Source organism: Castanea sativa, chromosome 10 (genome assembly GCF_040712315.1).
Source record: "Castanea sativa cultivar Marrone di Chiusa Pesio chromosome 10, ASM4071231v1".
Taxonomy (NCBI): domain Eukaryota; kingdom Viridiplantae; phylum Streptophyta; class Magnoliopsida; order Fagales; family Fagaceae; genus Castanea; species Castanea sativa.
In genome coordinates, this window is record NC_134022.1 from 11,495,705 (window position 1) to 11,516,619 (window position 20,915).

The window sequence follows — 20,915 nt, forward strand, 5'->3', positions numbered from 1 at the left end:
TTTTAAAACACGGCTATAGCGCATAAAAGTGTATGGCCGCATTTTTAAAAACGCGGCTATAGGACATACTCTAGCTGCGTTTTTTAAATGCGGCTATATGTGAAAGCTATAGCCGCATTTTAAAAACGCGGCCATAGACCTTTGGAGTCGCTACTACATTAGAGATTTTCTCACCAAACTTGTAAGAGAAGTTCAATTCACTTTGGGGTTTTCCTGAGGGCTTTCTCACCTGGTAAGACACAAAAGTTAATTGTCAGGTGTTAAGAAAAAGAAAAAGGTTTTTAAAAACACCATTAATTGTCAAGTGTTAGAATTGTTAATTATACAATATAGAACAAATCCTCAAACAGTTATAAGAGGGGTATCTAATACATTTTAATAAAGTTTGTATGAACTTCTCAGCTTGACAATTAATAATCAAAAAAAGTACCTTGGCGTCAAATTCAATGGATGCCATATATGTATCTCTATATGTAACTCCTGAAAAACTGGGGAAAAAAAGAATGAAGCAATTGAAAATTTCAAAATATGTATCTCTATACTAGAGATAGCTTATTGCTTAATTCTGACATATACCAGCAAACAAAGTCACAGCACAGCATTTTGATCAGTTTTCTTGGACCCTATGTACTGAGTAAAGTTGAAAAATAGATAAGCTAATCACTGGTAATGTTTAGTGGGTCCTATTTTTCCTATTTTTTATTGGCTACTACAATATAAATTAGCCTAAGCTATATTGACAATGACATTGACACTTGCATAAACTGTGTACGCTTACACTACACAAAATTGATTGTTCCTTCAGTTGGCACAATAGAGATACTTATAACAACTACCCCACAATTTAGCTATAAAAGTAATTCATGCAAAAACCAGATGAAGGAAAAAAATGTAGCATATTCAAGCTATTCAATTATTTCCATGAGAGTAGTGAGTCAAGGAAAAAAAGTCAACCTTGACAGCATTGATGAATCATGGAAGAATTCATAAGAATCTTTTGGACCCAAGCTTATCATAGACCCTACCTCTGTTGGAGACAAAGCAAACACCTACAAAACATCCACTAAATTGGTCAGTTAAGCCGTATGGAGAGATAGCATGTATCAGCTAAAAGGTGCATAAAATTAGCCATGTGTCAATCATTATGGCAATTAAACAATTAGACATTCTAGTTACTGCTTGTCCATGTGAAAGGTGCAATGACCTGGGGATCTAAATTATAAGTAGATTAAGAAGGTAATGACAAAGAAACTAAGAAAAGTTGCCAATAACCTCTATCTTATATTGCATCTCCTATTCTTATAAGAACAAGGTTGAGGGTGAAAGTGCAAATTGATATTCGTCCATTGAAGAAATGATACTTCAAATTTCTCTATAAAAAAAGATGATTATTCTCTGTATTCTATATAGTAATTAATTTTATCTACGTATCAAATGATCAAGCATATAAGCCTTTTGGCTTTGGCTTTTTTTTTTCATCTTCTCCCTCTCTATAGATAACTGGCAACTCTCTCTCTCTCTCTTAAAATGACCACCATATTCAAAAATCTAAAAAAGACAATGCTAAAAAAACTTACCAAGCCAATACTAGTCTCTTTTGGTCGTTAAAGTCTAGTGGTTGCAATGTCACTACCATAATTTCAGTTGCATTGGCAAGAAAATATTTAGCATAAAACTGGAAACTAAGCTAAAAAAATAAAATAAAAAAAGAAGCAAGCAACAGCATATAGATTACCTTTAGGGAAAAATTCATGCCAGTCATAGTTAATATGACGGATCCTCATTATGTCTCGTGTTGGCTTCACCAAAGGTTTTATCTAGGGAATAGAGAGACAAATTTGTTATCATAAAATCCATAACCCCAAATATCTCATTTATATAGAAATGCCATGAGCTACAACTTTAAAACAATCATTTTATCCGGTTTTTAAAAACACAATTTTCTAAAAACTGCAAAGACAAATGCCAAAGTTTTCCGCATTATCATTTAGAAGTTGCTAGTTTTCCCCCAAGAGATCGGGGACCAAACAGGCTCTATATATATAAGAAGGTAATAAACTTCATTGAACCTTAAAATAAGAAAGTATAATGAAAACAAGGCACATAGGCACAGTGCTATAGAGACAACAGAAAATAGAAACTCAGGATCTACATTTGACCATTAAATGGATCAGAACCATTTCAAGGAAACCCCAATGCCCAATTCTTATTTGAATGGCCATCCCATTACATCAAATGGGCAAGTAGGTACTTCCCAAAAGCTTAATTATAAAGTAAACTTACTAAGACCCCAATTCCTTTCAAATACAAATAAAGCAATCAGCAATCAGGATTCCACAACATCATATTATTCCACTCTTTCACAGTTAGTTCTTTTTCTTATTTACCACACTTTCCTAGCAACTGAAACACACCCACAGATTCAAAATCCAATAAACCCAATTCCACTATACATTTTCCTACCAGCCAAACAGACCCACATGATAAAAAAGTCCCCCCCCCCCCCCCCACCAAACAAAATATAATCATATTACTAAATCAAGCTTTGCAACCAAAATAGAAAAAACAAAAGAAGAGAAAATTTGATTAACCATTCCACTGCATCAAATGGGAAAGTAAGAGTAATCCAATTTAACCCATTTTTACACTCACATTTTCCCACCAACTAAACAGACCCACATACCAAAAACGCTCCCAAATACAAAATAAAAAATCTGAGATATAACCAAATCAATGAAAATTAAAAAAGGAAATGGAAAAGGAAAAAGACTCACGCTTGAGCAAAAGCGCGGAGAAAGTAGACATCTTAGGTGATGTAATGGCAGAAAGTTTTGACCCTAAGATTCCCAGAAGCCAAACAGAGAACGAAAAGCGTGTAGAGAGCGAGCATCGATTCTCTGCGGAACTTGATCCAGGATTGTTTGGCTAAACCCACCTCGGAGTCCACTGCTGCCACGAACTTTGCCGAAGGAGGAGGGCCCTCCAAATGCCATCTGACATAAAGGTATTTGCTATTCTCAAAAATTGATAAAAACCTACCTTTACGACAACAAACTATAATCCAAATTCCAAAATAAAAATCGCATAAATCAAAATTACCAAATTAACAAAATACATATAAATCATTAAACAAAAAAAAAATGATAATCATACCTCATTAAATTTATCTAACATGGAGAGAGCATTGGTTTCTTGTTTAGGTTTTCCAAAAAGCCGGTTAAATATGGTTGATTCTCAACGATCACTCACCCAAACTATCACTCACCCAATAAACTAAAACACACATAAATAAAAATAGAAATTTCTCACTCACTTTGGGGTTTTCTCAGAAGAAACCCTTTCTGGATTCCTGGGAAAAAAAATTTATTTCCATGAAACCAACACATACATTCATAGAAATTGAGAGAATCTGAAATTACTGAGTGGGGAGGCTAGAGAGGACGGTGGCGGTGGGTGGGCGATGCTTGGAGACGAGAGGTTTGGAAGTGGAGGTTTGTCGTAGTCTCATTAGGGTGAGGCATTTTGGTGAAATAAGGGTTTGATAAAATTTTAGTGGTTGTATTTATAGTTTGCCTAAAGCGACGTTTTTAAACCATGGCTATAGGCAAAGCTAAAGCCCCGTTTTCTAAAATGGGGTTCAGCTTTGCCTATGGCTGCGTTTTATACATGCGGCTACAAACTAAATTTAAAGCCGCGTGTAAAAAACGCGGTTTCAGACCATAGTTAAGTTATAAATAAATAATTACGAAGTCCTATAACCACGTGTTTTAAACGCGGCAATAGCTCCACCCCCAAAAATGCGGCTACAGCCCAAGAAAACGCAGCTTCAGACCCATTCTATGGCCGCATGTTTAAAACACAGCTTTAGTTTTTTTCTTTAAGCCGCATTTTTAAAAAACACAGCTATAAGACGTCTGTAGTCGCATTTTTACAAACGCGACTTAAAAAAACACGGCCAAAGAGCCGTGTGTTTTGTAGTGTATGGAAGTACTTGCTTCTAAACTCAGGGGTTAAATAAGTGGAGGTTAGGGTTTTGTCCTTGAATGGCACAAGCTTTTCTATATATACAATCTCTATAAAAGTCATGCTTAATTGGCCTTTCTATAGGCCCTCTAATTAGGTTTACAAAAACCCACTTGCATTACCAACTTAATGTAAACTTGTTAGATTAAAAATTGCATCTACGATTATCGATCAATCAACTATGTGTTGAGAAACCAAAAAATCTTCTTTGCTTGAATATAGACCTTATAACTCAACAAGAGTTATAATTTGTCATGTTTGCTAACACTTAACCTATTGGACCTAACACAGAGAATTAGATTGGAAACAATTGTACATTTGGCAAACCCTAAAGAAGTCAATTCCCCCCCCCCCCCTTCTTTATACAGTATTTTCATCAAATAAACAATCAACTAAATATACATTTTTCTCAAAAAAAAAAAAAAAAAAAAAAACTAGAAGTACCTAAACCACACGTAACTGCTAAAACAGTTTTTTATTTTTATTTTTATTTTTTATAGAGAAAAAAATTTTAATAATCCTATTAGATTTTTTTTTTTAATTTCTCTAATTATAGAAGTCTTTTAGTTACAACTAATAAAATTAGTTGAGAAAAAAAAAATGTAGCCTATAATGTCTCACTCATTGTCTTGATAGTGAAGTGAATAAAGATATGTTTAACTTTTGTGAAGAGGGAAAAAAAAAGGAGGCCCAAATGACAAAAAAAAAAAAAAAACACCCCTTGGGTTTTTGGACCACTGAACTTTTAAATTTTCTTCATAACACTTTGAGGTTTTCATATTCACATCTTAAACCAGTTTTGGTTATTCTTAGGGACAAAAAAAGAATCATGTGACCATCAAATGACACAACCATGCAACTAGCTAATTTGCACCAAAATGAACCACAAATAACAATATAATCAGACATTGTTGTTATTCATATTTTATTTGATGCAAAATAGTTTTTGGGTCATAAATATAATAGTCATATAATTCTTTACCGTCATTAGTAAACAAAAGTTAGTTGCAAGAATCAATTCACATATTTGAAAATTTTAGGGAGTATACTAAAGAAAAGTTAAAAGCTTATGGGTTCAATTTGCAATTGATCCAAACTCCAAGGGATGTTTACGCATTTTGAACAAAAAAAAAATATTGCCATTAGCAATTAGTCTATTACATTCTTAATAACCCCAATTTTTAAAAGAAAACAAAAGAAAAATAAATACAAAGCTAGACAGGCCTGCAATAACCGAGAAAGGGAAGGAATTTCACCTTTCGGTAGCCCATGGACCCTTGTTTACGCAATAGAACTCAAGAGTCAAGACGAGTCCAAAACTCCGCGTATTAAAGGGTTGGGCCTGGGTTTGCAATGGGCTGGACCTTGTATAAGGAAAAAAAAAAAAAACAAGAAAAAAGAATAGCGAGAGAACAAGGTTGGAACCACATTAGGGCTAAGGCCTTGAGAAGATTATCTTATAATTAAGACATGGCAGAAACCCGATCATGATCTCTCCCTCTATCTCGAATAGAAAAATCAGATTATCGATCGATAAACTTTTTTGTCCAACTGCCACACCACAAATGATTTTGTAAGTTGAATTTAATTGACAAAAGCTTATAGAATACCTTTGTGCATTGCACAGTGTAGTTTTTCCTCTTTCTTAATGACATATGAGAATCTCATTGTTGTGCCCTTCATGCACGCAGGTTTCAAGCTACATCAAACGTAGAACCACCCTAATTTTTTGTTTTCTTCAATAATTTTGCGGACCAAATCATCATTATCTTACACGTAGCTAAGTCCTCTCTATCTCTTCTATTATAGATATGCGTTTTTTTTTTTTTTTTGCTGGGCAGCTAGCTGGACTTTGAAGAAGATCAATGTTCCAATCATGAGTGTATAAATTTATATCCAATCAGCTGTCGTTTAGCCACTTGTTTATTTTTTGTCAGGTGGATTGGCTATTTCGAAGTTTTGATATTCCTCTCTACTCTCTAGCTCGTACTATGCATCCAGTTTTTATTCCACGTACGTATCAAAATTAATAATACTGAAGCTATTGAAGAGTTTATTTGTATTTCCTTAACACAAAAGTGGGTTTAAAATTTTAGGCAACCATATACATATATGGTCTGTTTGGTAATATTATTCTAGAAATGTTGTTTAAGTGTTATAGAAATACATGTGGGTGAAAAAATATTGTGAAAATATGTGTTATGTTGTTTAAACAACGAAAACTATTGTTTAAATAACACAACCAAACACCTCCATAGTTAACCTTACAACTATGCAAAATAGTTTTAAAGAGAGAGAGAGAGGGTTGGTGCATATAAATACCAATGAATCTGGGATAATTACTTTTTTTTCAGGGAAAAAAAAAATCAATTGTTTTCAAAATAAGTTTGAAATTTTGAACGTGAATTGTTATAGGCCAAAGCTCAAACATTGAAAGGACAAATGTTAAGTTGAAGAATTAATTTTTTGCATGTGACTATATTTTTTGCATTATGCATTTTAAAGATGTTATTTGATTGTAAGTGATTGAATAATGGGTGGAAGCATGAAAGGGAGAGTAAACTTAGCTATTTACGTGATTCGGCCTGATGGACTATGTCCAATGTGAAAAACCCTTAATGGCTGCTATAGTTTATAATGAACCCAGTGTAGATTTATATACTAGAGCAACCTATAAATTTAACCTCGGCTAACCACATAGGTATACATGTCCTATAACTGATTTGAGGCTCTTGGACCACAATATGTCTAACAATACACAACAAGTAGCTAGGTAGTTTGCCTTTTCTGGTGAATCCAGAAGATCTGTGCTACACCATTGGTTTTATGAGGTCAAATATCTTTTATGCTTCTTTCGCAAGTGGGATGTCAGCTTTGTTCTTAAATGTTCTGATGTGAGATTGGAAGCCCACTTAGCAAAGAATTTTGGTTAGAAGAGACTCTTGATTGGATTCTATAAGGGAGCTATAGGTACTAGGTAGTGCAAACTGACGTAAATCATTGAGTATATCTGATCAAAATAAGAATTTTCCGCTATCTTATTAAAAACAATCATTACTCACATGATAAAACTTGTGGTCCAAAGCAAAAATGTTGTGACTTATGATTTGAAGGAACTGAAAAACATATGGAGTTTGGAATGTACAGCAGATCATTGTTTAAATCTTCCGAATTGAAGACAGACACTTACCCCCCTAAAAAAAATTTGTGGTCAACAATAATTCTCATAATCTATGATGGTCTTGCAAATCACTGTTCATTGGTTGGCCATTAGTGTTGGAGCTGATTTAAACAATAAAGCTAATGTGATAATTCCAAATTCTACTTGATTCACATTCTTTAGAAAATCATAACCTATATGTGTTTCTTTTAATGAGTATTCTTAGAGTATTTGTTAATAAACAATTTTAAAAAAAAAATTCTTGATACCAATTTCAAGTGAAATATAAAAAATTGTTAAAAAAATCAATTTTCCCCCATAAAAGTTTCTAAAAATATTGCATAAACTGTTAAACCAATAATCTAATTAAAACATTCTTTAACTTTTCCCCACTTATATATTTGCTCAAAAACCTTGCTGCTATAGTGATACTTTCGTTATATTTTTAATGGAGATGTCTAAACTCCAAGGTTCATTTTCCTTGTATTGAATGACTTGTTAATTAGTTGGTTTGCATGTAGAGTTTCATTTGCTACGTTATCAATAAAAACCATCGCCCATTCTTAGCCAAGTAAACATAATTAAATGTAGCAATTGACGTTTTGAGTAAATGAAAAATTATATATATATATATATATATATATATATATATATATATATATATATATATATATATAGATAATAGGGTTCAAGTTACATCACTCTATATTTTTTAATTGGATATGAATTTTAACAAATACACTGTTAGATTACATTATCTTCGTATATTCTCCTTATTTGCAAAATTTCAAGATGATCAAATATTAATAGTTATGTCATCAATCAATTGTCTAAATTTAAGTTTTTGTAGCTTAAAATAAAGCATAAAAGGTGAGTCTATGAATCGAATGATAAATAACACCCAATTGACATGAAAATTAGCATGATTGTTAAGAACATATAGAACATATAATTCAATGATAAGATCTTCAAAATATGAATTCTATAATAAGTTATTGGGTGGTATAACATTACTTAGAGTTACATGAAGTGTAACTGAAACCCAACCATATATATATATATATATATATATATATATATATATATATATATATATATATATATATATATATATATATATATATATGTACACACACATACTAGCCTTATCACACACGAGCTTCGTGCGTGTGATGAGGCTTTTTTTTTAGTGTCATAATTTTCATTCATTCCAATTTGAGATTTACACATTTTTTTCATTAATATTATGCATTTAGAACTACTAATACGACCAAGAATTTCATGAGGCTAGCTTCAAAAAATGAACAAATATAAAGAAAGGAAACCAAAAAAAGAAAAAAAAAAAAAACGTTTAAGTCTTGATAAAGGTATGTGCGGTGAGGCTTTTTCTTTTAGTGTCATAATTTTTTATTCATTCTAATTTGAGATTTATACGTTTTTCCATTAATATTATATATTTAAAACTACTAATACAATGAGGGATGTCATGAGGCTAGCTTAATATATATATAGAGAAAGGAAACCGAAAAAAGAAAAAAGAAACGTTTAAGTCTTGATAATGGGGGAAAAAGTGAAAAAGTTGGGTTTAGTGGTCCTATTTTGTAGAAAAAAAAAAAAAAAAAAAACCTGTGTTTTTATTTTATAATATATATAATTTTTATTTTGAGAATCTAATTTATAAGTGAATAAAATAATTTGAAAATCAACAGGAGAGTAGCCTTGTTTTATAGGCAATGTTTTAGTGGGAGTTAGAGTTGTATTTTACCAGATTGTCTTTTACTTTTGTCTCTACCTAAACAAAAGAATATAAGGGCATTTTTGAACTTAAAAAATGAGGATTTTAAACAGGAAAAACTCTTTAAATAATAGTAAAGTTATTTTTTTTTATATATATATATATATATATATATATATATATATAAGGTACAAGCTATTAATATGATGAATAATTATTAGTAAGTGAAAAATTAATATTAGTGATGAGTCTAAATAAAAATCATTAAGAATTAACCATAGCAATAGTTTGTAAAAGTATTGCTATATAGTTCGTAGCTATAGCATTACTTATAACTAAAAATGTAGTTTGCATTGTTCTGATTACATGGTAGTTATATATTGCACCAGTACAGAGTGCACCCCTTATATTGAGTAGTTACAAATTGCACCAGTACGTAACTACATCTTTCCCCGCTTACAAGTTGGGTAGTTACAAAATTTGCTTCTACTGTCTTTTTTATTTAATTTTTTCCTCTCTTTAATTCTTTGACTTTATTTTCAGTGGGATACTATGACAAAATTTTCAAACTCTTAGGCCGGTTTGGTAACGTTGTTCTAGTAATGTTGTTTGTATCTTTAGAAAATACATGTAAATAAAAAAGTGTATGAAAATACGTGTAGTGTTGTTTAAAAACTAAAAACTGTTGCTTGAAATGCCATACCAAACAGCCCTAGTCTCCTAGTCCTGATTTCCCGTAAGCCTAACCTATTACCCAAAAACGTTTGCACTTCGATGATGACAATGCAATCCCATCTCAAACAATCCACGTTACACCTTGGGTTCTCAGTTTTCTTTCTTTTGCTTTTTGTGTCGTCACTTCTAAAATCCAGGAAAAACAAATATACCACATTGATTCCTTTGTTTTTTGCTGAATTATTTCAAAAGAAATGAATAAATCAAACTAAACTAAGCTACGTGCTTCTATTGACTTTAGCTGAGTGATGGTTTTTCTTGGTCTTATAAATGTGAGTTTAGAGATTAATTTGAATAGCGTAATTGTTTCCTTTCTCTATCTCTCATAATTTGGTTATTACTAAAATATAATTTTCGTCCGCAATATTATTTTAAAAACCCTAATAAACAAAAAAAAAAAAAAAAAGAGAGTCAACCAGAGCAAGTTAAAAGGCAACAATGCACAACAGCAGTATAAAAAATAAAAAAAATAAAAACAAACAAAAACAAAAATCAGAATAAACAGTAGAAAACAAATAGAAAGCCCAAAACAACAACCCTTAATTATTTTAACACAAAAATTAATTTGATTCTAAAATAATCCCCCCTCCCCCCCCCCCCCCCCCACACCCCCAAAAAAAAACACTTTTCATGTGAATTGAATATGAAATTGACAAAATTTGGCTACAAAATTTGTTGTAGCCTAAACGTACAACTTTACTCAATGAAATAAGCATTACTACATATTTTTGAAAATCTAACCGTTGAATTGTATGTTCTTTACGCTCTCAATACACATGTCAAATTTTGTGTCAATCAAATATTATTTACTATATGATCTAAAAGGTTATATTTTATATATAATTTTAAACAACAAAAACTTGCAATTTAAATAATTTATTGATAACATAACTATTGATTTTTAATTTTCTAGAAATTTTACAAGCATAGAGGATATAAGATGAAGATGTAATCTAATTGTGGATTTGTCAAAATTCACCTCCAATAAAAAGATATTGAATAAGGTTGTAGTCCAAGGTTACAACTAATTTTGTAATTAAATTTTGTTCATATGAAATTAAGTTTAAGTTTACAATATGAGAAAATAATAAAATTATTTCCCCATCTCTCTCTTTCATCACTACATGAAAACCATTTCCTTTTCAAACTAGGAAAACCATTCATGAAAGTTGTAGGGACTAGACTTTGAACCACGACCCATCAAGAACAATGAATGACAACCCAAAGAGCCCAAAACAATATATTTGTTAGAAAATGAGTTTATCAAGAAGGCAACTTAACAAGTTAATTAGGAACTATAGATAATAGGATTCATATTAACAAGATTAGAGACACAATTTGAGGAAAGTTACATTCCTCAGTCGAGTCTAAGGATTAGGCGTTCTTATAACAACTCAAGTATATATGAATACATTTTATTTCTTTTTTTTTTTTTTTTTCTCTTTCCCTCTCGATTGCATGCCTATTTTTTATGGAGGCCTTTTCTTTATATAGTTCTTCCATTCTTCATCCCAGCCTTCCACTTGTTGATCTTACAGGTAATCTCTTGAATGCTTGTCCCATCACAAACCTCCTAGAAGTTTTGTGAATAGCTGTAAGCTGAAATATCACTGTCCAGGTGTTATTTCCAAATAAATGTGGTCAGTTGGTTAGATGCAGAGTATTTAATATGGTGGTAGCAGCCTTCTCCCCAATTATTTTTTCATTTATTGTTGGTTTCCTTTCCTAAAGCTTATCCTCAATAGAATAGTTACCTCTTGTATAGCATTCCCAATGTGGCTGGATTCCAACCTTTCACAATGCTTTCCCAAGGAAGCTAGGCTCATCGGGATCTATCACTAGTTTGTTATTATCTTTCCTTGTCCTCAGTTCGTTGACCCCAAAATTTATCAAACCTTTCGACCATACTCGGGCTCTTATATGCCCTCAAGCATAACCCACGCCTAACACTCCTACTCGGCTCATTTATCCTCACAACAGTTATTGATTTATATTTTTCCCTTTATGTATCTATAAAAAAAGGTTATTATTTATAGATTCTATTTTCAATTGCAGTAAAAAGCTGCATACTAAACAAATGCAAATCTAGGTGTGTAGGGATGGCAATTTTGTCTTACCTCGCTTAACCCACCCCTCCCCGCTTCACCCCATGCAGGTTTTCCCATAAAGGTGGTGGGGCAGGGATGGGGCAAGATTTTAGCCCCGCACCAAAGGGCGGGGCGGAGATGGGTTTAGACTTTTTAGACCCACCTTGCCCCGCCCGTCCCCGTCCCCGTCCTCACCCCACCCCGCGTTACCAAGGGTTATAATTGTAAATTTTTCATACCCTAAAACCCTACTATTTAAACAAACATATCAATATTAGCTTATTTTATTCTATCAATATTAGCTTATTTTGTTATGTGTTATACTATGAGTTTTTTTTTTTGTGATTATCTTGTTAAACGCTTGGATGTATTATTTAATTTGCTTTCTTAAAAATTGATTTGATTTGATGAGATAAATTTAATTGTAATTTCAAGTATATTTTTATTAATGAAATAGGTTTCATTAAAAAAATTGTACTAGTTGTAAAGCAAATTAACAACAATAAAGTTTTACGGGGTGGGGTAGGGCTTCGTGGGGCCCCAAGAGGCGGAGATGCGGTTAGAAATTTTTCCCCGTTATGCCGGTCGAGGGGGGATGGGAAAAGACAAAACCATGCGGGGCGGAAATGAAGACCTCATCCTTCGACCCCGCCTTGCCCTATTGCCATTCCTATAGGTGTGTTAGCAATTTCGATAAATTTACAATTATATATATATATATGTGTGTGTGTGTGTGTGTGTATGTGTGTGTGTGTGTATGCATGTATGTATGTTGCATCAGTTTTCTATGTGTTGCAAATAGTAATAAATGCCATGTTGATCAAAATTTTCCTGCATAAATAGTTAAATGATTATTATGTATATTAATTTCTTGATAATTGTAAAAAAAATGTCATTTAACTATTAATATATGGTTTAAATAGTATTTTATATTCTTGTGTATATTTTATTTGAGAAAAAAATATTTATTTTCTTTTAATTATACAGTGTTATTATAATTTCCAATTTAATGCACACTACACAGTTTCTTCAAAACTTATATTTAGTAGCTTTTCTAATGCAGGTTAGTAACTAATATATGAAATCAAGCTAAGCTTACAGGTGTCAGTTCAAGACAAAATGAAATTTCTTGATTGAATTTAAGGTTTTTGAGCTCTATAAATAGGCTACAAGGCCTGTACATGTTCCTGCAACCCTCAAGTCTCATATTTCTCAACCATTATTCTAACTCCACAGAAAAATTGAAGTACAGCTCCAACAATGAGTGCCCTCCCTCAAACACAAGGGAAAACCCTCCCAGATGCCTGGGATTACAAAGGCCGTCCAGCCGAGCGGTCTAAAACCGGTGGATGGACCGCGGCTGCCATGATTTTAGGTCTCACATACACCTCCCCTGCCCATTTTTATTAGTATTCTATACCTACTCTCTTGTAGTTCTAGCATATAATAATAATCCATGATTAATCTTTCTTCTATGGGGTATTTTTCCACAGGTGGGGAGGCAATGGAAAGGTTAACGACGCTGGGTATTGCTGTCAATCTGGTGACCTATTTGACTGCTACCATGCATTTGGGCAATGCTACCTCTGCCAACACAGTCACCAACTTCCTTGGCACCTCTTTCATGTTCTGTTTACTTGGTGGCTTTATAGCCGACACCTTTCTTGGCAGGTTGAGAATTCTCAAAATTCAATCTATTCTATACATTCTTCCATCTTAAAAGCTTGGTTTGCGTTTAATAGTTAAAATCCATTAAAAATTTTCTTTCCTTGATTAGCTTCCTCTCCTAATAGGTATCGCACAATTGCCATCTTCGCCAGCGTTCAAGCAACTGTAAGATTCTTGATCTTGCTTCTTGAATATTTAAAATTGGTCATTTTTTATTATTCTTTTTGGTGATCAGGGTGTCACAATTTTGACAATCTCAACCATAATCCCAAGCCTCCGTCCACCCAAATGCGCTGCGGACACAGTCCCACCTTGCATCCCCGCAAGTGGCAAACAGCTACTAGTTCTTTATTTGGCACTATATCTCACAGCTCTTGGCACCGGTGGTCTAAAATCGAGCGTGTCAGGCTTTGGTTCGGACCAATTTGATGATTCAGACAAAGAAGAAAAAATCCGAATGACAAATTTTTTCAGTTGGTTCTTCTTCTTCATAAGCATAGGCTCGCTTTGCGCTGTGACAATTCTTGTGTACATTCAAGACAACCTGGGGAGAGAATGGGGTTATGGAATTTGCGTGTGTGCAATCGTTCTTGGCTTGGTTGTGTTCTTGTCGGGCACAAGAAGGTACCGATTCAAGAAGCTTGTGGGTAGCCCGCTTACGCAGATTGTTGCGGTGTTTGTCGCGGCGTGCAGGAAGAGGCATTTGGAACTACCTTCGGATTCATCTTTGCTGTTCAACGCTGATGACATTCTTGACGAGGGACAGAGGAAGAAGAAGCAGAGGTTGCCCCATACCAAGCTGCTGCGGTGAGTGATTTCTCAAACCATTCTTTTCACCAATCTTTTAACCGTAGTAACTGTGAATCTGTGATGTTATTTTCACCCCCGTTTTTTCCTTAACTTGTGATAAATTGTGATTTACTCTAATAATTAAAAACAAAATTTAGGTAAAGTATCTTAGGTGTTATTTTTTAAGTTTTCTTTTTAAGATTAATTCATGTGACTACTTAATTAAAAAATACAGTTTCATCTTATGAACAATAATTCATATGGTAAAATTTTAAGAGTGGAGCATAAAGAACAACACCTAAGTACTATACCTAAGTCTTGCCCATAAATTAATATGCCAAAATAATTTTACATCATCACAAATTGCCATCTTATATACTATTAGAAAAAATTATGAAATTTTAATGTGTTTTCAAACTTAATAGATGACAATTCTTTTAAATAATCTATAATATTATTTCCCTTAATTTTGTTTCTAGTCCCTAAAATATCAAAAGTTCTAATTTACCATTCCTAAACTGTAAAAAACTTTATAATTTTAATGATTCTGTCTATACTGATTAACCATCTATCCTACATGTATAATAGAATGTTTAGGTGGCATTATTTAATGGTTATTTGGCATGAGTTAATCTAAACATGGGCCAGAAGATATAAAAATAAATAAATAAGGCACCAAGTGGTGCAATTTGATTTGCCACACATAACTATTATATAAAATAAAAAGATGACATGTTGTGAGGACTCATCGAAATTGTAGTTTGAGATAATGATTGGTTTATTGTTTTCTGACTTGGTTTGAATAATATCATAGACTATAGTTGCCTCCTTTGTCGTGTCATATGACAACAACAGTAATGCGCATTACAATGGGTCTTTGATCTCAATTACCTATTTTCCCATTGCTTTTATACTTTTACACTCTCTTTTTTTTTTTTTTTTTTTACATCAATTTCATGTATTAAAATATGAATATTTTAGCATTAATTCTAGATAATAATGTAAAATAGTGGATTCAAACGAGTGTATGAGGATGTTTTCCTTTCTCCTAACCGTGCCCTTACATCTTGAACTTTTTCCCTCTTAATAATGGTCTCATCCTTAATGAGACTCTTACTCTAAGGACACATTTTTCCATACACGCCATTTTTTTTTTTTTCCAAATGTTAGTTTTTACTTTAGGGAGTGACATTATTAATTAGTGTATATATTTAGCCAATTGGTCTTCCATCTTGAACTTTTCCTCTACCAATGATGATACTATCTTTGATGAGACTCTTACTCTAATGTAACAATTTTCCAAATGTCGTTGTTACTTTGGGGAGTGACAACATTAATTAAAGTATGTATATGGCCAATTGTTCGATCTTGAATGTGACCAATCAGATCATGCAACTCATATTGGCCTTTTATATATTATATATATAAAGAAAAATTAGTGCTGTCTGTGACCTCTTAAGTCTCTAACTCGTATTAACTAATACAAAATTATTATTAAATAATGTTATCTAAGCATTCCATTATATATGCAGAGGATAGAAAGTTAACGAGATTGAATGGATTGTAACGAGATTGTATAATATTTTTAATAGTTTAAGGATGAAGATAAAGTTATTAAATTTAAAAAAAATAAATAAATAAAAAATAAAAACTTTTGACATTTTTTATTTTTTTTAAAAGTAACTTCTGACATAGCTCGAGGATGAAATCAAATTTATGTAAACTTCAGGGACAAAAGTCAATATTTTTTCCATCCAAGGACGGAGCTAAGTATTGACCAAGGGGGCTCTAACCCCCCCCCCCCTCCCTTTCCTGACCTCATGAAATTTTCCTTAGTCGAATAAATGAGTTGTAGGGACAGATGCCCTCATCTAACTAACATCTTCAAGAACATGCTACAAAGGTGGAGCCACAATAGCAAAACACGTAGCATATCTCACTGTTCTCCCTTTAGAAAGTTAGACTCCCTTATACTAGTTAATGTCAAGCCGTTAAATTGACTAGATTAGTAACTCAAGAAAAATCTGACTTGTTATAACTAGTTAATAACATGCTACAAAGGTGGAGCCACAACGGCACTACGACACTATTGTGACATTGTGATTATGTGTTGATTTTTTTATAATTATTATCTTGTTTTCTTTTATTTAGCAACCATAATTAGCTTTTGTAGTTAAAAATAGGACTCACAATAAAATTGAAGATGATTTTTAGACAAATTACTGTTACATTTTGTAATGATTTTTGGCATTTAAAAAAATGACTTCTCTTTTAATTAATAATTGTGTTGCAAAATATTTAAAAATAGTTATTTTGTGTCCTTTTTGTTGTTGGCAATTTTTTTTTTTTTTTTTTTTGGAGTAAAAAATAGCATTCATAATAAAATTGAAGATGATTTTTAGACAAATTGCTGTTACATTTTGTAATGATTTTTGACATTTAAAAGAATGACTTCTCTTTTAATAAATAATTGTGTTGCAAAGTATTTAAAAATAGTTATTTTGTGTCCTTTTTGTTGGTGGAATTTTGTTATTTCTAAATGAATTTTAATTTACATTTATATGAAAATAAATTGTTTTTACTTTGCCCCCTAGGTTGAACTTCTAGCTCCGTCCTTGTTTCCATCCATATACTATTTTCGTTCAAGCATCTTTTTAGGAATGCATTAGTGCTCTCATTGGTATAAATTTTTTTTTTCTAGAAAAAAGGTCTTCGTGTTTTTTGTTTTTAAAGTAAGTCCACTTTTTAATGGTTAATAATTAAGGGAAATGTTAAAGCATGGCTTAAGGGCATTGGTTTAGAAACTATTTTTAGAAATATTTTTATGGAAAAATGATAAAGCAATAATTTTGTTGATAGTTTTTTATATTTTCAATAAAAATAATATCAAAACTTTCCTAATATGGTTTATTAACAATTATCCTAAGGACACCCGTTAACATGATCCAATATTTAAATTAAGATACTAGTCAAGCATTCTAACCGTCCAAAATATGCACAAAAAACCATACACGCACTAGAATACCCCTTATTCTTCTAAAAAAAATGAAGAAAGAAGAATACCCCTTATTGAATGCATAAAAAGCATGATAGTCTCAAACCCAACAACTAGGCTTATCTCTTCGCTGAGGCATATATAGTGGCATATACCTATGCAATTTGCCAATCAGACACTAAAATTGTTGATCTAGGATGCTAAATGAGTGGCCAGGTATATATATACATATATATAGATATAATTTTTTCAATTTACGTATTTTATCAGATAAGCTAACTTAAACTCATAAAATTTACATCCTTTAGTATTTCTTAATATAAGAATCTAAAAATAAATAAAATTTTTTGTTATCAAAAAAATTTCATCAAATTTTTAATCATCTAAAAAAATCATAATTTTTACATCTTTGAGACACATGATTGGGGACAAAAATTATGTTCTAGGGTCCTTCACAATCTCATTCTTTTTTCTTTTTTTTTTTTGGGTGAATAATCCCATTTGTATTTATCTCTTTATATCTTTCATAATCCTAGCATCAAAACCCAAACTTGTCAATCATGCATCTAAAATTTACCATATAATTATATAAAACTTATATAGTATGAGCTGTTAGTGTGTGTAACGAGGATCTCAATTACGGCACCACGCTAAGATTTACAATGGAATCAAAAGCAATATCACGAGGGGCGGCTGCAGCATATATGGCAGTCTGTCTCTCAAATTTTATATATATCAGTAATTTATTAATTTCTAGTTTTCTACGTATAAATTTATTATATGTACAAAAAATTAATTTAATATATAATTTCTTTATATTTATAAATAATTTTGATTCTATTTTCTAAAAATGTATTGATTTAATTAAAAATAAATAAAGGTTTAGCTTTGTTGTCTTTTATTCCATGAGATTCTTCAAATGGGAAAGAATTACGCTTTCCTACTTTCACAGTATGATAAAATATACCATACATCAAATGTATATTTCCTCCTTTTAACATAAAAATGGACTCCACACATAAGAGAAAGAAAATATACATTAAATACATGTGAGAGGAAAAATAAATACATCAAATGCTTGGTATACTACATCCACATTTTGGCTTGATCTTGATCTGCCAAACAAAATGACAAAAACAAATTACTTTTTTCTTTTCTTTGTTTGCTAATACCATCTGATAAAATTACTTTTATTTTAACGAGGACGCAATCACATTGTCAGTTGTCCTTGATTCCAAATCTAGCCATGTCATTTTCATTTTGATCAGCATATGCAACTGCAATTTAATTCACAAGTTGGTGTACCATCATACAAGCTACTTGTAGAGTAATTATAAATTTTATTATATAAATCTTAATAAATAACGAGCAATCATTGTCATGACTTAAAAAAAAAAACACTCATTTATTAGGTGGTTAAAATTCGGCAATCACATTATCATATTAGTTGTAAAGTATATTTAATACAATATGTAATAGCTTTCCAACTAAAAAAAAAAAAAAGAATAATACTAAAGGTACTATAAATAAGTTTTACAAACTAATACATCATTAATAAAAAAAATTAATAATGAAATTAATTATTGAATTATTGAAATCCACCAATCACATTAATATCTATTTATAAATTTTTGCTTATAAATCTATAACAGTTTTAGCATTTCTAAAAACTACAATTTAAAACTTATTTATTATATTACTAAAGTTTACTAATTACATTCATTACCTTATTATTCAGTGTGAGAAATTGAAAAGAATGTTGAATAGTATCATTTTCTTTATTCAAAATCTAATGGTGCATATGCACTATGCAGTTTCTTGGACAAGGCAGCAATCAAGGACCCGAAAATGGCCGGTGGTATCACTGCAGTAAACAAGTGGTATCTATCAACCCTAACAGATGTTGAAGAAGTGAAATTGATCATTAGAATGTTACCCATGTGGGCTACCACTATCATGTTTTGGACAGTGTATGTCCAAATGACCACATTCTCAGTCTCACAAGCAACCACCATGGACCGCCACATTGGCTCCTTTCAAATCCCCGCAGCTTCCCTAACTGTCTTCTTTGTTGGTAGCATTCTTTTGACTGTCCCAATTTATGATAGAATCATTGCTCCCACAGCTGGAAAAGTGCTTAAAAATCCACATGGTCTTACACCATTGCAACGCATAGGGGTTGGTCTTGTTTTCTCAATCTTTGCAATGGTGGCAGCTGCATTCACTGAAGTAAAGCGTTTGAAAGCCGCACAATTACATGGTTTAGTGAATAATCCGACGGCCGAGATCCCGTTAAGCGTGTTCTGGCTAGTTCCCCAGTTTTTCTTTGTGGGATCTGGGGAGGCCTTCACTTATATAGGACAGCTTGATTTCTTCCTACGGGAATGTCCAAAAGGGATGAAGACTTTGAGCACAGGCCTGTTTTTGAGCACACTTTCGCTAGGGTTTTTCGTTAGCTCTATACTGGTTACTATAGTGCGCAAGGTGACTGGGAACCAGAGGCCCTGGCTAGCTGACAATCTGAATCAAGGGAAGCTTTACGATTTTTACTGGCTTTTGGCAATATTGAGTGCTTTGAATTTCGTGATATATTTGTTTTGTGCTAAGTGGTATGTGTACAAGGACAAGAGGCTTGCTGAGGAGGGGATAGAGTTGGAAGAAACAGAGCTTAGTTGTATTGCATAAGGGTTTCTCTCACTTTGTTTTAGTTTTAATCTTAAAGCAAGTCCTCCTCTTTGTTGAAGAAATTGTTTAGGATATATAGTGATAAGAAAAATAATGCCAGTTTGAGGACGTTTGTAACATTATTTTTTAGGATATTTGACTTAATTTATATATGTACTCATAAAAAATTTTGTAAAATATTTCATTTGGGACAATTCATATTTAAAACACAAACCAACTTCCTTACGTATCATAACTTACGTTAGATTTATAATACATCTATGTAAGTGTTTTTTTATCCTTTTACGTACCAAAGAAGAATATGGAAAGCAGGAATAAACAAAAATGTCAAAGAATGAATGAATTGATTTAAATTTAAATATAAATTAAAATATTAAAGTTCATTATTTTTCATTTAAATTTATTTTAAATACAAACCAAGCTCGAGTTTATTGTCAAACTAGATTATATGTGCAAGCTTGGTTTATTTTATTCACAAACAAACTCAAGTTGTTTCAAGAGCTACTTGATTTATTTATTTATTTTTACATATTCAATAAAAACTATGACTAAAATTCATTTCTTCTTCACAAATTTATGATAATAATTAATAACCATTATAATTGAAAGTATATTACTTGAGTTAATTAGATGGAATATTGATTTTTGTTCATGAATGTATAACAACTAGATTCACCAATCTTTTTACAGTTAAAAGTTATAAATATTTTTATTAAAAAAATGATTATTTATATCATCTATTAATTACAAGTAATAATTTAATAGCTTATGAACTTAATTACAAATTTACATAATTTAATATTAAATATGTATAAGCATATTTATACTTCTAATGATATATTTATTTTTGGTCTTGTTTTTGTTTTGTAAATAAATAAATAAATGACAACTCCAATGCAAAAGCCTTGATCTAGGGGATAAAATTACATTGGTTGAGTCATTACTTTGAGACTCATTTGACACATGCTGGGTGGTGATTCTCACATTATATGGGGAACACACAATAATGATGAAAAGCACCGTTCTAATCATGAAGTT

General features: G+C 31.7%; 1 protein-coding gene across 1 annotated transcript; it reads left to right on the forward strand.

Annotated features, from left to right (window-relative positions):
- Positions 1–12,875: 12,875 nt before the first annotated feature.
- On the forward strand, positions 12,876–20,087 carry LOC142612678 (protein NRT1/ PTR FAMILY 6.3). Its single transcript, XM_075784810.1, has 5 exons — positions 12,876–13,115; positions 13,234–13,411; positions 13,534–13,573; positions 13,644–14,215; positions 19,007–20,087. Exons 1-5 carry the CDS (start codon positions 13,001–13,003, stop codon positions 19,875–19,877), a joined length of 1,776 nt encoding a protein of 591 aa, XP_075640925.1. The 5' UTR covers positions 12,876–13,000; the 3' UTR covers positions 19,878–20,087.
- The last annotated feature ends 828 nt before the right edge of the window (positions 20,088–20,915 follow it).

Coding starts and splice junctions, on each gene's coding strand:
- LOC142612678 (XM_075784810.1), top strand. CDS start 13,001: ATGAGTGCCCTCCCTCAAACACAAGGGAAAACCCTCCCAGATGCCTGG. Junction 13,574..13,643: donor TCGCCAGCGTTCAAGCAACT/GTAAGATTCTTG, acceptor TTTGGTGATCAG/GGTGTCACAATTTTGACAAT. Junction 14,216..19,006: donor CCCCATACCAAGCTGCTGCG/GTGAGTGATTTC, acceptor TGCACTATGCAG/TTTCTTGGACAAGGCAGCAA.